General features: G+C 44.7%; 1 protein-coding gene across 1 annotated transcript in view; it reads right to left on the bottom strand.

Moving 5' to 3' along the window:
* Positions 1-19,046, bottom strand: part of CYYR1 (cysteine and tyrosine rich 1) — a 54,710-nt gene extending 35,664 nt beyond the window's left edge. The window contains exons 1-2 of the mRNA XM_017808048.1: positions 18,972-19,046; positions 16,533-16,638 (exon numbers count right to left, since the gene is read on the bottom strand). Of these exons, the coding sequence (XP_017663537.1) occupies positions 16,533-16,611 (79 nt within the window). The 5' untranslated portion in view covers positions 16,612-16,638; positions 18,972-19,046. The remainder of the gene's footprint in view (positions 1-16,532; positions 16,639-18,971) is intronic.
* Positions 19,047-19,385: the final 339 nt, after the last annotated feature.

Here is a 19,385-nt window from a genome sequence, read left to right as displayed (position 1 = left end):
ACACACTCTCAGCAAAATTTGCACCTAAAAAATAAACAGTATTTTTAACAACTTTGGCCCTTTTAAAATTATTCAAGAATTATTACAACACACCTCAGCATAAAACTACTCTGGCTCCCACCAAACACGAAGGCTTTCCAAAACTTGTACCAGTGTTGGAAAGGTCACTCACGTTCAGAATCACAATATTTCGCAGTAGATGTTTTTTTCCTATGCCCTACTTCTTGTGAAAATCCACCCAATGGGCTATCTGAAACCATGTCCCCTCCCGCCTCGCTGACCCCACTAGAGAAAAATGCTGCCTTCTCTTTGTGTGAGATCTTGGGGATGGGTGGTCAACTCCACGTGGGCACAGGTGGAGGAGACGAGGACACAGGTGGAGGACACAGGTGGAGGACACAGAGGAGACGAGCTTCCTTTCCTCGTGCTACTCATGGTGGACGATGACAGAAGAAAGATCCCTGGGAACTGCTGCTTATATTTCACAGAATCACAGACTGGGTGAGTTTGGAAGGGACCACAGTGGTCCACATCTGGTTCAACGTCTCTCCTCAAGCAGGGTCATCCTAGAGAACATAGCACAGGATTGCATCCAGATGGTTCTGGAATATCTCCAGTGGGGGAGACTCCACACCCTCTCCGGGTGATCTGTTCCAGTGTGTGGTCACCGCACACTAAAGAAATTCTGCCTCATGTTCAGGTGGAACTTTCTGTGCATCAGTTTCTGCCCATTGCCTTTCTTCCTACTGCTCGGCACCACTGAGCAGAGCCTGGTCCATCCATCCTCTGACACTGCCCTGCAGATACTGACAGCCCTTGATAAAGTCCCCTCTCAGTCGTCTCTTCCCTCAGCCTTTCCTTGTCAGAGATGCTCCAGTCCCCTCATCATCTTTGTGACCTCCTCTGGACATGCTCCAGGAGCTCCATGTCTCTCTTGTCCCTATGAGCCCAGAACTGGACACAGAACTCCAGCTGAGGCCTCTATGGGGCTGAGCAGAGGAGCAGGATGACAAGCTCTCCTGGCCCTTTCCTGCCCCTGCTCAAACATAAACACCCCTGGAGCGGGCAGACACACTTGCCCATCACCCCTCAATTATCATATCTGCCTGCTGAGAGGTGTCAACACCTGCCACCTCTGTGAGCTCCTCCGGACAGACACCTTACCATGAACTAATACAACCATGTACATTAAACCAAACCAATCACTTGGCAGGGCTATCAAATGGCAAGATGCAGGCACAACTGATTTGCTGGGGAATAATCAAACACTTTGAGAACTTAAGAAGAAGCAAAACATTAAATTCACCCCGACTTTGGGTGGGAGAGGCTTTAAATCAAGGCAATGTCTTAAAGTTGCTAGGTCCATGCAGGAAGCCCCGGGGAAGGTAACCCCCTTCAGCAGACAGTTTCTGGACAAATTTCTAGAGCCCATTTACTGTATGAAGTTGGATGTTACAACATCCTGGTTCACGAAGAGATGGAAGAAGGCCACAAATACTCTATGCTGATAATGCTTTGCTATAATGATTTTGTTCCAACCACCATTTCCATCTATTTTATTTCAGAGATTAAAACGGCTCACATGAACCATGCATCAACCATCGCTGTGCACACGGACCAGAGGCATTTATTACCGCTCCCGTTCCACAGCCTCAACAAGATTCCTATTGACCTCAAGATAAATCAAGTTGGCATTTTCATGACCATTGGAAATTTGTTTTCAGACTGTAGAAATTAAGCCCGAGACATACATATAAAGACAGATTTAAAAATTATTTTTAAAAGACAGTCTTGAAAATATCTTGCCAAAAATACAGCTAAAAAAACCCCCGTTTCAGAGATTAAATATAACTCCGCTATGAAAAATATGCAAAGTAGCTGAAGATAATGAACATATTGTTACTGACATATATTTCAAACAGGATAGAACTTATTTTCACTTTCTTCTTGACCTTTATTTGAGAAGATGCCCTGAAATGCTATGTATTTTGTATTACACCTGAGGGCACTAATTCAGAGGAGTTTTCAAGCTATTTTCAATCTATATTTCAACCTGTATCAGAGATCACAGCACAATCCAATCCCCCAACACCCTCCCCAATTTAATTTGCCATGCTGGATGGCTTTCAAAAATAGAAATGCAGTCACATCTGATTAAGAGTTTATTTCTGCTAGACATTTCATGATCCGGCAGAAATAATGTAAAGATGTAGCAGAAAGCACAGAAAGATCAAGAATCAGAGTAATTGAGCAAGCACAGAATGGAAGGGCTTTTTGAGGGGTGTGTGGGTTTTGGTTTTTTTTAAGGAACAGGAAAGAGGCGTGGTGCCAAGACTAGAAAGTCAGGAAGTAAGTGCACTGAAGTCAGCATACACAAAGACGTGCAGGTTTCCATACAGGGGGTAAAATTTTGGTCATGAAAAGAGTGTCCCAAAAGCCAGGGGTGACTCCACAGGAGACCACCTGCAGAAAATCTGAGTCATCTGAGGCCTCCTGAAACCCTTCCTCTGGAAACAAGCCTCTTGCTGTATACCTGAAAATGGGATCTGGGATCCCTGAACACTTTTGAACACAAGGGCTGGAAAGCACTTTGTTATGTTTTTAAATAGATCACTGTCTCTTTGTATTGTCACTAAATTCCTGAAACACTACAACAAAAATGACACTTAATTAGTATGCTGATTTTTTTTTTTAATGTGCTAATACCACAGAAGAACATGTCTTGTTTGTGTTCAGGTAAGCTATGTCACAGAAAACAAGAAAAAAGCATCCCCGCACTCCCCTCCTACTTGTTGTTTGCCCTGGCCAGGAGGTAGTGCCTGCCTAAGGAAAGGGCACACTCAGTTCTCTGGCCCTTGTGCTTCTGGTTTGAGCTATCCAACTAATATTTCGCCTGGCACCAGCTGGGATAAATTTTGGGTTTAATCAGTAACTGCTGGAATGAGGCCAGCAACATATTTCATATGAGCTGGTAAAAATTTTTGGCCATCAGAGGCCCAAGCCACTTACAGGTCTGGAATCTCCTCCAGCAAGACCAGAGAGACTTTTTCATTACTCCATGCAAAAAGCATTAAGGGGCCAAGTTTAAATCTATAAAGATGTTCATGCCCTTTCACATTGAAAACATTGCTGGGGAAGACATATATGAGTATTACAATCTCACTGTGATTTGAAAACCATATAATTGAAGGGTGAGCCACAAAGTGTACAGGACAGGGATAAATTAAGGTCACAAATGCACCCTTAAATCTGTCATCTGAGAACTTCCAAAGTGTATTCATTTAAAGTGTATCTTTCTCACACACACATTTACAACCAAGGTTTCTGCATTTACATGCTAGGTCCTGACTGGCACTAGAAAATTTTCCCTGTTAGTATTAATCCCCAAAGAACCTCACTGCAAGCAACTCTCATTACTTGATAATTCTCTGTTGCCTCTACTTTTTGACATCTCAGCCAGTTCTTAATCCTTTTAACTTCTTGAGTACTTACATACAATGGTGTCCTGTGGAAGATCACCTCTCTGTCCCTTGAGAGTGCTTCCCTGGGCACATAGCATGGAGAAAAGGGCTGGGATCCCGCTCGCAGGGAGGGGACCATTCAAAAGAGTACTATGAATATGGTGAAGGGTCTGGAGGGGAAGCCATATGAGGTGTGGCTGAGGTCATTTGGTTTGTTCAGCCTGGAGAAGAGGAGACTGAGGGGAGACCTCATCAAGATCTGCAGCTTCCTCATGAGGGGAAGCAGAGGGGGAGGCACTGATCTCTTCTCCGTGGTGACCAGTGTCAGGACCCGAGGGAATGGCCGGAGCTGTATCAGGGGAGGTTCCGGTTGGATATTGGGAAAATATCTAACTCCCAGGGATTCCAGCCTGATCCACCCAGGGGCTGCAGCCTGACCTTCCCCAGGATGGCTGATCCACGCCCTCCCACACCGCCGTGGCAGGGGAGGCACAGCATTGTCCCCCTCCAGTAACAGCAGCCATGACTCCGAGCCAATGTGAAGAAGAGGAAGGTGAGCTTTTTCCTCCAAACCACTGAGGTCCTGTAGCGGATAAGCTGCCCTTTTTAGCCCAAACTTTTTATTTTGCTTCCTGGGCCTGTGTGGAGCTGCTACAGCATAAAAGCAAACGCCTGGCGGGGGAGCTCTCCCAGGCAATGCGCTTGTGGCATTTGTGTTGAGTGCTCATCCTGAAGGCTTTCCGAGCACACTGGCAGGCCAGGCAGGTAGGACAGAGGCAAAAAGTAAAATCAGCTGGCTATTTTCTGAGGAAGAAGCAGCTAAAACCCACAGAAATAAAACAGGACTGGAAACACTTAGCTACAAAACAGGGGCCTGTTTGAAGTTCTGCCTCAAGCAACTTCTTAAGTAGGTCAGTGCACAAAATCCACAGCTGAAGATTCTCACAGGTGGAGAACCCTCCAATCCCAGTTTTATGGCACTGGCACCTGCATAGAAGGTCTGTGATGCTCTTGTGAAGCCAATAGGAGGATTTTGCCAACAATACCAAGGAAAAAGGTACTCCTCACATCTGAGAAGGGTCAGAGGAGCACAGGAAATCCTTACAGTGGCAGAGCCCCTGCAGTGAACAGCCCAGAGGCAGCCTGAAATATTTTGCTCACCCGTTTTTGAGAAAAATCTCATAGCTCTTCTCATGCTGGACTGTATTTTCAGCCAGCGTACATCTGTATAAATCAAGTGAGTTGAGGATTTTGCCCTGTAATTGAGTTTGTATCTCATAACACAAGTTGGAAAAAAAAAAAGAGTGATAAAAATATTGCAACAGCTATAGCAGTGCCACCAACAGTTATGAAGGAGCTGTTAGTTCTGGCAGTTATTAAACCCATTCAATGCAAGTGACAGATAACAGTAATAAATCAGCTGACATATTTGACATATCCACACATCCAGTGTTTTTTTGTGAGCACTGCAAGTATTCAGTCTGGGAAAACAAGGGCATCTCATTAAAAAAGCCCTATGAGCAGCTGCAACATATGTTAAATTATTGACACGTAATGAAGCCAAAGTGAAAACCCACACTGAGGGGTAGTGCCTTCAGATTTAAACAAGTGCTTCTAACTGGTAATGTACTTTCCAGCTACTGGCCTCACAGAGCAGTACTTGCTTCTGTATCAGCTGAAAGAGATAGCGCATTTTCCCCCAATGCAAGAGTTGTATTCTGATGGACAGGCCTTGGGAGCCTACCAGGAAGATGCAAGAGGGCACCACGTCCTCCTCGTCAACATCTTACACTCTACTGGGGGCCCCTCCAGTGACCCCCAGTTGCCAGGCAAAGGCTGAAGACAAGGTCAGACCAACGTACCTGAACCTGTCCCCTCCCAGGAGCAACGTGGGCAGGACAGGGAGGACGAAATGCAGATGAAAACCAGTGATGGGCAGCAGGGCCAGACGCCTGCCGAGCGAGCGGCTCAGGGGAAGAGCTCATGGTGCAACCTGCCCTTTCCCTTGAGTTATGGAGCACAAACACCACGAACAACTCTCCCTTAAACCCCCAGTATACGAGTACCAAAAAGCAGTTTTCCATCTCTGACACGGTCCTGCTCTCAAAGGGACCTAACAGTACCTGTATCTGACAGATTTCAAATGACAAAGAGAAAAACTACAGAGGTTATTTTTCCGCACTCCTAAAAATACCTGATGATCTAGTGGACACTGGGACAAGAAGGCTGGTAATGCCAACAGCCTCCCTGCAGCTTTCCACCACCCATTTGTCCAAGTGGGATTCCCCCAGAAAGGCTTCCCAGCCCTTCAGAGAGGATCGCAGGGCTCTTGAGGTCCCTATTGCAGCATCCTTCTTGTTAACTATTCACAGATACACAGAAGAAAACTTCCCTCACAGGAAGTAAAAAAAGACCATTCCTACTTTTTGACCCACAGCTCAGAAACCAAAACAAAGCTGCTCTGTAACTTTCTAAATCGGAGTGATACAAACCAGGGCTGTTTCCCTGGCAGTGCACAGCCCAGCTCACCTGCAGAGGTGACTGTGCCGCTGGATAAGGGATCCTGATTATGGTGTGCTGTTCACATTCCAGCCAGGAGGTCAGCTTGTAAGCAGCTGCTGTCAGCCTGTGACGGCAGGGGAGTACGGGAGAGAGACCCTGTACCCCAGCTTGATGAGAGCTTCAAAATGTTCAATCAGCCCAGGCCCAAACCAGAACAATGTGGCTAATGTGAAATGACCTCTCTAGGTCATCAAATCCATCCCCTGCTAGCACACAGAGGCCATTTCATCCTCACCAATTTTAGAAGAGAGGATGACTGGGATGGGTGTGAGGAGCAAGCAAGAAGAACTTCCTCTCTTGCTATGAAATTTTAATGCACAATAAATTATGCTAGGAGACAGCGACAACATAAGCTTACCAAATACAGACGTTAAATACCATGGTTCCCCTCCTAATCTCAGAATCTTTTCTTAAATGTTAGTATGTTATTTGAAACATACAGCAGACATGCCACTATGTTTGCAGCACCCCTGTCATGTAGCAAGTCTGAGAGCACTACTGTCAGGCTGACATTTTATTACATTTTTGGAAATATGCTAATTCAATCATTAAGTTTCATTCAGCAATGAATGTGAAGGTTCAGGAACAAAGATGAATTGTGCTTTACTTCAGACAATTTTAAACGTTGTTGAAAATGGAGAATGAGGGCCATAACTTTTAATTCAACCCCCATGCCTTGAAGCTCTATTCTTTCGCTCTCCACTGGAATTTAGTATCAAATTATCCCTGCAAGGAGCCACTGGAGGAAAGCAATGTGAGGCGAGCAGACGGGTGATCCTGTCATCCATTTTCATAATTTCAGCTTCTGTAAATAGGCCATTTATTCCCAAGCCAAACACAGGGTTACCACTGTGGACTGAATAAACAATATTAGCTTTCGGCCATGTAAATATATTAGCTACCATGGGACACAGCCTCATCAAGGTCTTTGGGGACTCAGATCATGCAAAGGGTTAGCACACTGCACTGAGGGAAAGGCCATGGCCCAGAGAAGAGGTGTTAGCAAACAAAAAGGCAGACAAAAATAACTCTTGTCTTAAAAGAATGCAACATTTGCACATGACAAAATGGTTTGCAGGAAGGTTAATAATTGCTTAGATTGCATTGACACCAAGGCTTCTCACTCACAGCTGAGAGCACTTTTGTGCTGGACATGGCACACAAGGACTCTTCACGTTCAAGTCTTCTCCATCCCAAGGTTTTCATCTGAATATGCTTATCAATGGCATACTCAATGTCCATATTCAGAATACAATCCTACACAAGTGGAAAGCAAAGATGATGACAAAAAAAAGATGTATTCTTTACACAAATGATTGCACTTACAAAATTCTTGTTACTCTTCCAGGAATATCTGTAAGGTTCCAAGAGATATATTTCAACAAGGTCTGCTAAAAAATACTCTTAGAGTTGCCTTAGTCCCAACAATGAAAAGTGAAGTGTTAAATTTATGCTGGCTGCTTATTTTCTTCCTCTTAGTTTACGTTTCCAAAGCAGCATGTGAGAGGCCCAAAAGCTCAGGGACTTGAAGGATTTGATCCAAACAAAAGAATTAAGAGCTGCTGTCATGTACCATTTAAACATCATCATATTATAAGTGCTACTTATACACAAGTAATTAATTTTGGGTCTCTCCACTGCTTGTCTTCCATTTCAGAATTCTCCTCAGTCTGCTATCAGAATATTTCTGCTTCTCTTTTTCTGCACAGGTCTATTGCAGAGGCATCAGGGAACAAGGGATCTGCAGCACTCCTCCCTTTGCAGTTGCTATTGCCTTGCCCAGAGGGTTGCAAACTGCCCCGAGGTGGGGGACTCTCTTCTGAAGTGCAAGGCATCTGCTGGCGAAGCTGGTGCCTCCCCCTCCACAGAGGGACATGCCACTCTGCAAGGCTGACTGCTCCCCTCCTGTTCAACACGATTATTTCTATTCTGTTCCTTTTACTGGGCATGAGGAGGAAGCACCGGTGGTGAGGGGAGGGGACACTGTTTACATCCAGGCTCTCTCTTACTGTGCTGTGGGAAGGAAAAAGTCAAATGCAAGGGCACAACCGGAATAAGCAGCACACGGCATCAGAGACCAAAAATGCTGTTAATGTGATAGCACAAGCACGTACATTTGGGGCTGCATTTTATATGTTATTCCTAATTTACTAACACTGCTGCCCCACGGGCTGCTCAGCAGCTGGAAATAGCTACAGGGCAGCAGCATCCTAATTATACCTTCATTAGATCATCTTGACCACGGACTGTAGGAAGGACTGAAGTAAAGATAGTTTGCACAGTCCCTTTATGCTTCAAAAGCAGCACAGCAAGTCTATGAGGCACTGAAAAATAAGGTTCAGAGAATCTTAGCCGACGAGCAGATGTTTCAAAAATAGCTGTAAAACCTTAGTACTGCCTGTGCTTGTGCCAAAGTGTACCACATGCTTGAATAAAGAGACAGAAGCTGGAACATTCAGCATTAAACCAAGTCTCCCTTGTGAGCAAAAGGAATAACTCCATGTAATGATAGCAGTAAAAATCTCTTATCTGTGTGAATGAGCCAACAGAGGAGACACAGTGATGAAACATGCCTGGCCTGTTTGTGGTATTAGTGCCTCTCCATTCCATACTAAATACCCACGTATGGAGTGAGTTCCAGGAGCAAGCTTGCATTTTACAAAAACAATTCACTGCAGGGGGGAAAAAAAGTTTTTACGATAGCAGAAGTGATTCTGAAAGCAAATGTCACAACCCTTTTCTTTTTTAAACAGAGAAAAATCATTGAGAAAACGTCATTAGATTTCTAAGGACTGTATTAACTGTGGAATTTCTACCCAGTTGTGGTTACAAATCTTGAAGGAAATTGTGGCTGCCCTGTGAATTAACAGTTCATTTCCTTTAATTTTTAATAACTCACTTATATGTGCTGAAGTCTGTTTCTGCCCCTTCAAGATTAGAATGAGAGTTTCTCTTTCTAGGACACTATTGTTCAAATACTGAATTAATGCTACAGGTTTTATTTGGACTGGCTGCAATTACACTGTGAGCAGCATCAAACGGTCCTCTTGCAGAGCTTCTGACCCAGAAGTATCTTCATTAATAATCCTGCTCCAGGTTGGTGTGATATTACTCACTACAGAGCAACCAGTACAAAATGCAACAGACTAATCCTCTGAGAATCCTGCGGGCTCAGGGAAATCTCCAAATTAGCCAATAAAACAGAAATTCCCCAGCTGGGGGTAGGGGAGGCTTTTGCACGTTGGATGTGTAGGGAACGCATAAGTGAGATGAGGGGGGATTTGTCCTCTGCATCCCCTGACCTTGCAGGAGTGACACACCTTATTAAGCAGCGCTTCAACCAAGAGCAAGGAAGCATAAAGTGGCAGTGAACGTGGAAGGTACCATGGTGACCAAAAAAAACACAGAAAGAAAAAATGTTTTTTTCAAACACCTGGATTCAACAAGGTACTTCAGCTCACAACTTGTCCCCTTAGAGCCAAGTGCACAAGATCCCCACTGAAGTAATTAGATTATTGATTTCAACAGGATGAGGACTCTATCTATTACAGCTACTCATCGCCTTGAAGTTACAAATACATTTAACTACTTTGCTGAACTGGTGCCCAGCACACTATCTGAATTTTCTTGAAAATTCTGGATGTACAAAGGACTAAACAAAGTTACAGATTCTTATCAAATTCAGAAGGTGGACCTTTCCCCCTTTTGAAAAAGGGAAGGGTGTGCGAGTGGGTATAAAATAGCAGACAGAAGGTAAAATTCTTATGAAGAAAGGACAGCCCTCTTGTGATCAACATAATCCCCAGGTTCAGTCTATGTCAGTCTTACTAAGTGTTAAGAAAACATTTATCTTCTACATGGCCGAACCTTATGGGAAAATCCTCCAGGCTTCCAAAACAGACCACTGCAAGCAGAAAACAAAAAATTATCTCTCCTTTTCACTGAAAAATATTTTTGAAATAGAGCAGTATAAGCAAGTTAATTTCTCTGAATTCCTTAAGAATGTTTACTTTTCCCCCTTAGAGCACTTCAGTGATTGATACCTTAATGCTTCTATTTTCAAGCCAAATTCTAACAATCTTCCAAATGATGAAAAACAGATGATCCACAGGGATGTCAACAATTCAAGTTTTAGCACAAAACCATGCTAGACTTTTTCTTATGAACGATTGAACTTGCATGTTTACAACGATTTCCAGTTTTCACTAAAAAAAAGTATTATAGTTCTTACTGAACTAAAAACCCCTAAACTTCCAAAAATTATCAAACAAAAAATGTGAACCCGTTAGTCTCAAACATTTCAAAACAGTTATTCAGACATCCAAGTGAAAAAGAGGTGGGAGACTTAAAGCAGGAGCTATCTTCTGAGAGCTGCTGTTTGGCAAGCAAACCAGTTTTCTCCCCACTTTGAGCTGCTTGTCACAACACAGGGTCAGAAATGAAAACACAAAGGGCTAGAGAAGAGGCGCCCTGTGTTTTAATTGTGGTGCTGACAAGGGTTTCCTCTGCAGCCGTCGTCAGGAGCAGATACTGCTCTGGCTGTAAATCTGATGGCACATTCTTCATTAAAGGATATGAACGGGGACAACAGGCATGGAACAAAAAACAACTGGTAGTTCAAACACTTTGGCAAAGGTCACATTTCAAATACCCGTTCCCTCTCCAGCAGATCTTACAATGAAAACACGGTCCTAGATTTTTCTCTAGCCTGTGGTTAATCAACCCCCTGCACGGAGAGACCTCTCTTGCAGAGGTTTTCCTAGGCTGAAGCACGGATAGCATGCTTCCACAGGTACTCCAGATGTGGAAGACCAAGGAATAAAAGGCTGAACTGCTATTCAACTCTTGGACAGAATGAAAGGAAAACAGTTAATTATCAGTCTTGGGCTTACCAATGACATGTTTATAGCCAGCCCCCTGTACTTAGCACAAGCATCCTGAGCCTCTGCTCCATGTTCTCATTCAGGAAGACTCTCCTGATCAAAAGTCAAGCCAAATGGAAAAAACAATTATTGAACTGGGCCTTCGGCAGACCTCTGGCATGGAATCAAAGCCCCAGAGCCAGAGGCATGAAATGGCAATGGCCAGACAAATTGCAGTTTTACATATTGTCCTGAAGTGCTTCAATCATGGGAAATTTGGAATAGTACATTGATGAAGAGGAACACAATTTTATTTTAAGCAGAGTACCGTACCATACAACTGTCATGCAGAAACAGAACCATCCTCTACCCATATGCTGCTAAACACATTTACTGTGGGATGCCCAAAAGTGTCTAATTTTAATTATTTTGAATCTGCAGCAAATGCCAAGCTTCCTGAATTTCTTTTATTCAATGTGAACTCCAGAGGCTACATCTCTATATTCCTAACCCTTAAAATGTTAATTCTGTCCTTTAGTGCACTCCTCCTCCAGATCCACCCTCCACCCCATATTCCCTTATCAAGTGAATCAGCTTAAGGAACATTCCTCCCTTCGGGAATGAAAATCGCTTTCTCTGAGGTGAGCTGCTTTTATCAAAGGTACTACTGGATAAAAGTACTCCACGCCAAATGCCACACTTAGATACACTACACACAGCTTTTGCTTCAGTTTTGCAGGCTTGAGGCACACACACAATTTTTATGCTGAATGTATTCTCTGCCTCTTTTCCTCCCATTCTCTGTCTGCCTTCCTTCCTTCCTGGCTGCATTGTGCAATCTCTAGACTTAAAAAAACCCAAACAACCCCAAACCCACCCAAAAAACTCACTCCCTCCAACATACATTAAGTTCATGTAAACAACATCTGCTATTTCACTAAACAGGCTGTGGCACATCAGTATCTCTGCTTTTTCCACCTACCCTCTTGCAAATCACCATCTCACTACCTGTAATGAGATCACAGTTCTCTAAAGTTTTTATTTACGTTTTCCTCCAGTTACTTTTGAAGTTCTTGGAATCAAGTGTTTAGTTTTCTTTTGTGTTGTTTTTCTAAACAAAAGTTGCCTTACAGTAAGACATTTCTGAAGACAGAGTGTATTAAGAAAATTTGCAATGCAATGTAGCATCTTAGCTTTCTTGTTTGGCTTAAGCCAATACTCCAGTTTACTCCCCTTAAAGACTCACCCAGGGAAATACAGACCCAGGGAAATACAGACCAATCACTAGGGCTGAATATTTTACCAATGGTTTTCTTAAATTTGGTGGGCCAAATCTCTGTGTAAGTCCTTTCATTGCCACTGAACATGAAGCCTGCCCAGCAGCATTTGACTGAAATAGCAGTTGGACTATTTGTCCTCTTTGCTTCATTTTTTTATCTGGGATTATTTCACACCAGCTGTGTGGCTGTGAAGTGCTGTGGAAGAGCAAAGACAACATCCAGAACCAGCCCTGACAACATGCATCTATTGGCATCTCTGCCCAAAGAGCCACCTGTGGCTCAAAAAGCTACCTGTGTGTCACAATAAACATCAGGCACAATGTGGTAGAGAAGACTTAGCTGGGAATTAGCCCACAGGAAATCCACCAGGATAAGCATGAGGGCCAGATAATTTGGAGCCTCTTGGAAGCAAATACAAAATGCACTGTCAGAAACACACACTCAAATTTGAGTCTGGCAGAAGAAACTCCTTTCGTACTGACATCCACCTCTGAGGAGCCCTGGGGTTTTTAGAAGGGCTAACTATTAAGCATTGGATGCCAAGCAAATAAACAGGAGGAAATGCATATATATATATATATATATATATATAATATATATATATATACACACACACATATATCAAAGAAAATTATGACTGACTGTAGCTACTGAAAACTAATAGGAAAGGAAATACAACTGCAACATTAATACTGTAACAACTCATGAAAGGAGAGAGGAGGAGACAGGATGTGTTATTTTACATTAGAGATGCTCATGGGATTACAGGTGACTCAATCACAGACCTTGAATGCTTACAGATTATACCTGTAGTCCAACTAAAGATGGAGTTACTGGAACATCTCACACAGGCCCTGAAATCCAAATACAAGAGTGAGCTGAAAAACCTGCATCTGTTCCTCAAGTGTGGAAAGGAAAACAGGCTAATCACACAAGCCCACAGCCTGAAGGATGTTTGCTGAGAACATCTTCTAACTAAAAAAAATTCCCTGGTGTCCTAAAAAGCTGATGATTTCTTAAAATAGAAAATTCTAAACCTCTACGTAGAATATCTCAATGTTGAAACTTGTTTTAATGAGTGAAGAGAGTAAGTTAATCACTTGCAGGCTACAAGCAACTTAAGTATTAATAATCATCATCTAGTCACATTGACTTTGTTTTAAAATCAGTGTATAGATTATAGCCTGGTGTTTATAGTCTGTTTTTACAATTGCTGGCATATGGGCCTAAAAAGAGAAGAGTGAGAGGCATGAAACAAAACAGAGAATTGTTTAAAAAGACTCTACTGCACATCAAAAGGCTTTTCCAAAACTGAGAGAAAGAGTTATGCTTGCAAAAAAAACCATCTCAGAGAAGATAAAGAGCAGGAACATCAGAAAGACGTGCAGATTTTTAAAGAATAGAGAGAGCACAGACATTATAGGTAAGCAAATGAAGAAGCATAAGTAACCTCTGAAGAAGCAGAGACAAGACAACATTGAGGACTCCTCATGGTGGTTCAGGCAGTAAAAAGGCACTTCTGAAAGCACCCATGCAGATCATGCCCATTGTTTGGTGCAGACAGTAGGATCAAAAATTATGACATTGAAGGACACGATGGATATTGAAAGAACAGCTTTATGTGGAATTATCAGGACACAGTGTGTTGGATTAAATTCAATTCTTTTAAAGATTTCAATACACAACTGTTAACAGAAAAGCATAAGCAGAAAGGTCGCTGATGACCATTTCCAAATTCTAGTGCCATTTCATGAGTTTGTCATTTGAGGTTGAGGCAACATGAAGCTTCTTGAACATAAAAAAAACCCGCCACAAAACAATATAGTGCCCAATAATGAAAAGAGAAGGTTATTCTTATGGAGCATAGCTAAAGTCACAATAAAATCTTTTGCAATGCAGCCAAATCCAAGGTAGTAGCCCCAGCAAAGAACAGTTTGCAGGCTGAAAGAGGCAGACATGCTTTGAAGATTTACAGACTTAGAGCTGGAACAAAGTGCTAAGTTCATTTATGTCTTCAGTGATCATCACAGATAGCTGCTTCAAAATAGGTACTCAAAGAAAGGTACAGGAAAAAATAGTCCTAGCAAGGCTTCTGTCAAAACCCTGTGCTCAGTCCTGCCAGCCACACTTAAAGAAGGAAGTGAATATAGGAGAGGGAGCTCAAAGGAAGGCCAAAGAATTGACCCCTGAGCTGGGCAAAGCAAAACAAAGCAAATCTTACATGTGAGGCTGACAGAGTTCACCCGGCTCAGTGATAAGGTTGAGAGCTGTCATGATGACTATTTAGGGCCACATCTCAAACTTGCAGATAAGTTAAGAGCTGACAGTAGGAATTCCAGCCTTCATTTCCCAGTAAAATTTCCCAGCAATGTTAGGAAATGAACTATAGAACAGTCTACCAGGACAGATGGTCAACTCATTAATGCCTGAAGTTTCCAAAATGAGATTACACATGTTTGAAGAAGACACACCCAAATAAGCTTTTAGGAAAAAAGAATATCTATGACTTAATCATGCGAAATGTCAGGTCAGAGGAGTATAATGACTCCTGACTGTTCTTTAAGTGTATAAATTGGAGTACTTAACCATAAAAAATGAATCAAATGCCTCCTTCAAGACATGCTGTGGCAAACAACTCTTGTAAGAGCCCTCTTCAGTATTCAACCCATCCAGATACACACAAACGCCTCCAGTGTGTCAGAGCCACTGGCACTCACCCCTAATTCAATAGCTGCTTACATGTGTTAAATAAACACACAAAAAGACTAGGTGTCAACCTGGCACTGAGGGCACGGTTTGAACATTTCAGCAGTCACTCTAAAGAACCCCCTGGTCGATCCCTAACAAAGCACAGTTCTGACATCAGGCTAGAAAATGCCAGCAATGTTCATGTGGAAGTGGGAGATGAAATTCACTTGCTCTGTGGGAAGCCTCCTTCTTATAATGTGATATCCTGTGCTCTTGTGTCCATCACTTCTAACCACATGTGAGCTAGAATAAGGTATTCAAGAAGAGCACCTCCTTTGATGCTTGTAAATGGAACAGCAATTTTGGAATAAAAACAAAGAAAAAAATATCAAAGCAGGAATTCCCTAGGTAAGCAGGGAAGAAAATCACTTGTCATTCTCCAATAGTAATCAATTTAAAGTACATGCTTTTTCATTTCCAGATGAATGAAGGATTCTGGTGCTCTATCAAATTTTATTTACTTTAGCCCAGGAAGCATCTGATCTGCTTTAAAAACTGTGGATCAATTCTGTATTAAAATACCATCACTCTGCCTACTCCTTCAAAGTGCTATAAAATATGCTGAAGGGAACACTGGAATATTCCCCAGGTACCATGGCTGAAACAAAACCTGCATCAGAGGAACCTTTTTAGAAAAAAGCAACTATCGCCTTCCCACTCACTCCCCCCCCAAGCACTAGGCAGTCTCTATGCCATGCCTTTTTTAAGTTTTCTGGTTTTAGTCAAGAACATAAACCAAAAATAAGCCACAGACTGCATGCTAAAGGTTAAGGAAATTACTGGTGGGATTGACAAAACAGAAAGTGAGATGTCCTATCTTGAAGAACAACATTTTATGTTTAGCTTAGGTTTGCCCTCGCACATGAATGTAATACTTATGGGTTGTCACTTAAAATAAGGCCAGAGTCAGTCCTTCAGCAGGCAAGCTTCTCTTCTTCCTCACCGCTGCAAAGACAAACAGCTGCACTGGAGCCTGTGTTTTTAATCAACAGTTTTCTCCTGTATTTTTCTCTAGATAGAAAATACTCGTAACCACTTCATTTCACCTGCTGTGTTTTTTAAAGCACTGTGAAGCATGCAATTCATACCACAGTGTTAAAGGGTCAGATTACCCTCACCTACAATCTGTTCAATAAATTCCACCGACACTCAAAAACCACTTAACAAAAACAAATAAGTCAACAAAAAAGAAAAGGGAAAAAAAAGCAAAATGAATTTCAAATCCAAATAATCTGAATCATTACTGACTCAGATATTGTGACAAAGCATTTCAACAAAACCCACAAAATTTTTATTCATAGGTCTTTTCATCTCAAGAGCTTGAAACAAGGATTTCACTATCTCTAAAGCCTACTTTAACAAATTATGTTATTATACACAAACTAAAGACAGAACCCCCAATTTTAGCAAGCTTTCTGGTTTGCTTCAAAAACATATGCAACATGAGACTTCAAAGAATACCGATGTTTGTTACCAGCAATGAAAAAAAAACAAACCAAACTAAAACCCAAACCCTGCTAGTGTTTACTGCCAAAACATAGTTTCCCACAACCCAAATTTACATCGAGCCCATGAATACAACACACTGGGTTTTTCCTCTGAAGCACAAATATACTTACGAAAGGACATTCCCAATGTAGGCATAATATGAACAGCAGTAGGGAGTAGTCCCATCACAGCAGTAAGCTTTGCAGTCATTATCACACTGAGCCAGACAATCTTCTGCTGAATAAAAATAACACTCATGAGGTCAAACAGCAGCAACAATAAATGCTGTACAGTACAGCTTTAAAGAAAATGGATTCTAACAGTTTTATACAATCACAGGACTTCACTCGAGGTGCAACCTGACCCTGTAATCCTAATGGCAGCCCATTCCCACTCGTCCTGCATTTCCGAGTTAGGTGCTTTGTGTGTGGGTATCTTGTAGCTGGCCTCATCAGTTCCTTCTTATACATAATCATTTAAAACAAAAAAAGAGCATTTTGAAACGTTAAGACACCACGGATCAACTTTTTCCATTCAATCAAGGAGTCCTGCCTGCTGTCTTGCTGACCTGCAGGGTGGCAAGGGAGGAGAAGGAAGGTGTCTGAGAACAGGCTACGTCCCCCCCTTCAGTTCTTGCCCAGCCCCAGCCAGGCGTGCAAATTAGACTGCCTGGGGCTCCCTCACTCCCTGCCAGCTGGCAGCAGCTCCCCTGGCTCTGCTCCAGCCCCAGGGCCATGGTCAGCGTGGAGCAGCAGCGCCCAGCACAGAGGCCAGTGGTGCCCTCTCTGTCCCACTGCCAAAGACTGTCCTGCCCAGCTGGGGCCACGAGTGTTTCCAGCAGCAACGCTATGCTGGACTGAGGAACAAAACAAACTGTGAAACAACAGTAAGAGAGCTCCTTGCAATTAAGAAGCATGGAAGAACATGTATCTTGTTATTGCTGTTGAGAAGCTATTTTAAAGGTATTGACCTCTTGTGCTGTCGTGACTCAGTGTTTTCAAAGCCCTAAGTCAGGTCCCCCCAAGTAAGTAACACCACACAGTCTTTGGGTATTGCCACCGCACTGTAAGAACATCCTTGGGGATCCCACACTTCCCACATCTCATCCCTGGTTCTTCTTCCCTGCTCTAAAGACCTCAGCTGTTGCCTGGATCAATTCAAAGAGACTCCCTGTCCTGTACACCATCACCCTTAGTGACCTATTTGGTCACACAATGCCATGACAGAGACCTGAAAACGAAGATGGCAAACTATGCTTCTGCATTCCCAGTGTGCTGTGTCTCCCGTTCCCCAGGCAGCAGCTCATGCTGCAGGGTTCCCACTCTTCTACTGCTGTTACTGCCTTTCATCTGTGCTGGCCCAACTTTTAGTGTGCTGGCATCCAGGCAATCCCCCCTCATCCCAGCTGCTGCTGTGCTCCTATTCCTGCCCCACCTCTGGGTGTGAGTTCCCACCTTGCACCGAGGCTCCTTTGCTCACTGACTGTGCAGGGAATGGCTCATGCTGCTGGTCCATCTCACAGCCTGAAGCTTGCTCATGAGATTTTAGCAGTTCAGCTCTCTGAACCTGCTCATGCTTGAAAACAAGTACCAAGTGAGGGTGATGGATGGTGAGGGCTGGAGAGGGCTGTGCAACACAGAATGTGGGTCAGCCTGTGCAGCTCTGCCCTAAACCTGTGCGATTACCCTGGTATTAAAGCAATGCATGAAAAAATGGAACAACTGATCCATCGTTCTGCCAACCACCCCCAGCAAGTGAATGGGGGCAGCCAGCGCAACACCCCTCTCTGGGAGAGCCCTGCTATGAGGGAGCAGCAAGCAGGTGACTGCCACAAGGCTTTGGCACAGCTGCCCTCGTGGGGATGCCCCATGCCAGTCGCTCCAGGCTTCTGTACTGCTACCCTTTCTTTGGGACAAGCCCTCCTGACTCCAGCCCCGGCGATACTGAGGTGCCTTCACCCTGCCCGGGCACCTCACAGGTCTCTCCTGCAAGGCGCGGGTTCACAGAATCACAGAATGGGTCAGTTTGGAAGGGACCCCAGTTGGACCCATCTCCCTGCTCCAACCTCCCTGCTCAAGCACATGGCACAGGATTCAATCCAGATGGTTCTGGAATATCTCTAGTGAGGGAGATGCCACAGCCTCTCTAGGTAATCTGTTCCAGTGCTTGGTCACTCCACAGTAAAGAAGTTCTTCGTCATGTTCAGGCGGAACCTCCTCAGCATCAGTTTCTGCCTGCTGCCTCTGGTCCTATTGCTCGGCACCACCGAGCAGAACCTGCGCTCCATCCTCTTGGCGCACTCCCTTTACATATTTATACGCAATTAATGGGGCCCCCTCTCCGTCGTCTCTTCTCGAGGTTTATCCTCCCTGCAGCCCCAGCGGGACTCACGCACAGCACACCATGCCCGGGAGTGCTCTGCTGAGACACCCCGGGGAGCCTCTTCCAACTCCGGCTGCCAATTCCATCGCCGACGAGGAAAAGCCCCCCTGCCTGCCCTAAACCTCCGGCCCCCGCCGCCCACCCGGCCACGCTCGCACCCGCTGCCCGCGCCCGCCGGCCCCGCTGACCTGCCAGGAGGAGGAGGAGGACGAGGAGGAGGAGGAGGAGGCCAGGGGGCAGCAGCACCCCCCGGGCGGGGCGCCCCTCGGTCCGGCCGCGCCGCCCCGCTCTCTCCATGCCGGCGGCGGCCGCGGAGCCGCCGCCCGCCCCGTCGCGGGGGCGGGCCGGGGAGGGTGGCGGGCGGCGCTGCGAGGACCGGGCAGGGACCGGGCCGGGCCCGCTGCCCCCCGCAGCCGCCCCCGGGACGGCCCGGCAGCGCCCTGGTGGCGACGGCGGGGCCGCCCCGTCGCGGCGCGGCCCCTCTCGCTTCCCCGCCTCCCGCCGCCTTTGTCCGGCTCGGCCCCGGCTCGGCCGGCGCGGGGACCCCGGAGTGCTGCGAAAGGCAGCGCCCGTCCTGTTCCCGCCGTGTTCGAGGGGGGTCC

This window comes from Lepidothrix coronata, unplaced genomic scaffold (genome assembly GCF_001604755.1).
Source record: "Lepidothrix coronata isolate B3197 unplaced genomic scaffold, Lepidothrix_coronata-1.0 Scaffold21, whole genome shotgun sequence".
Lineage (NCBI taxonomy): Eukaryota > Metazoa > Chordata > Aves > Passeriformes > Pipridae > Lepidothrix > Lepidothrix coronata.
Note: the sequence above shows the minus strand (reverse complement) of the source record. Positions and strands in the feature narration are given on the sequence as shown.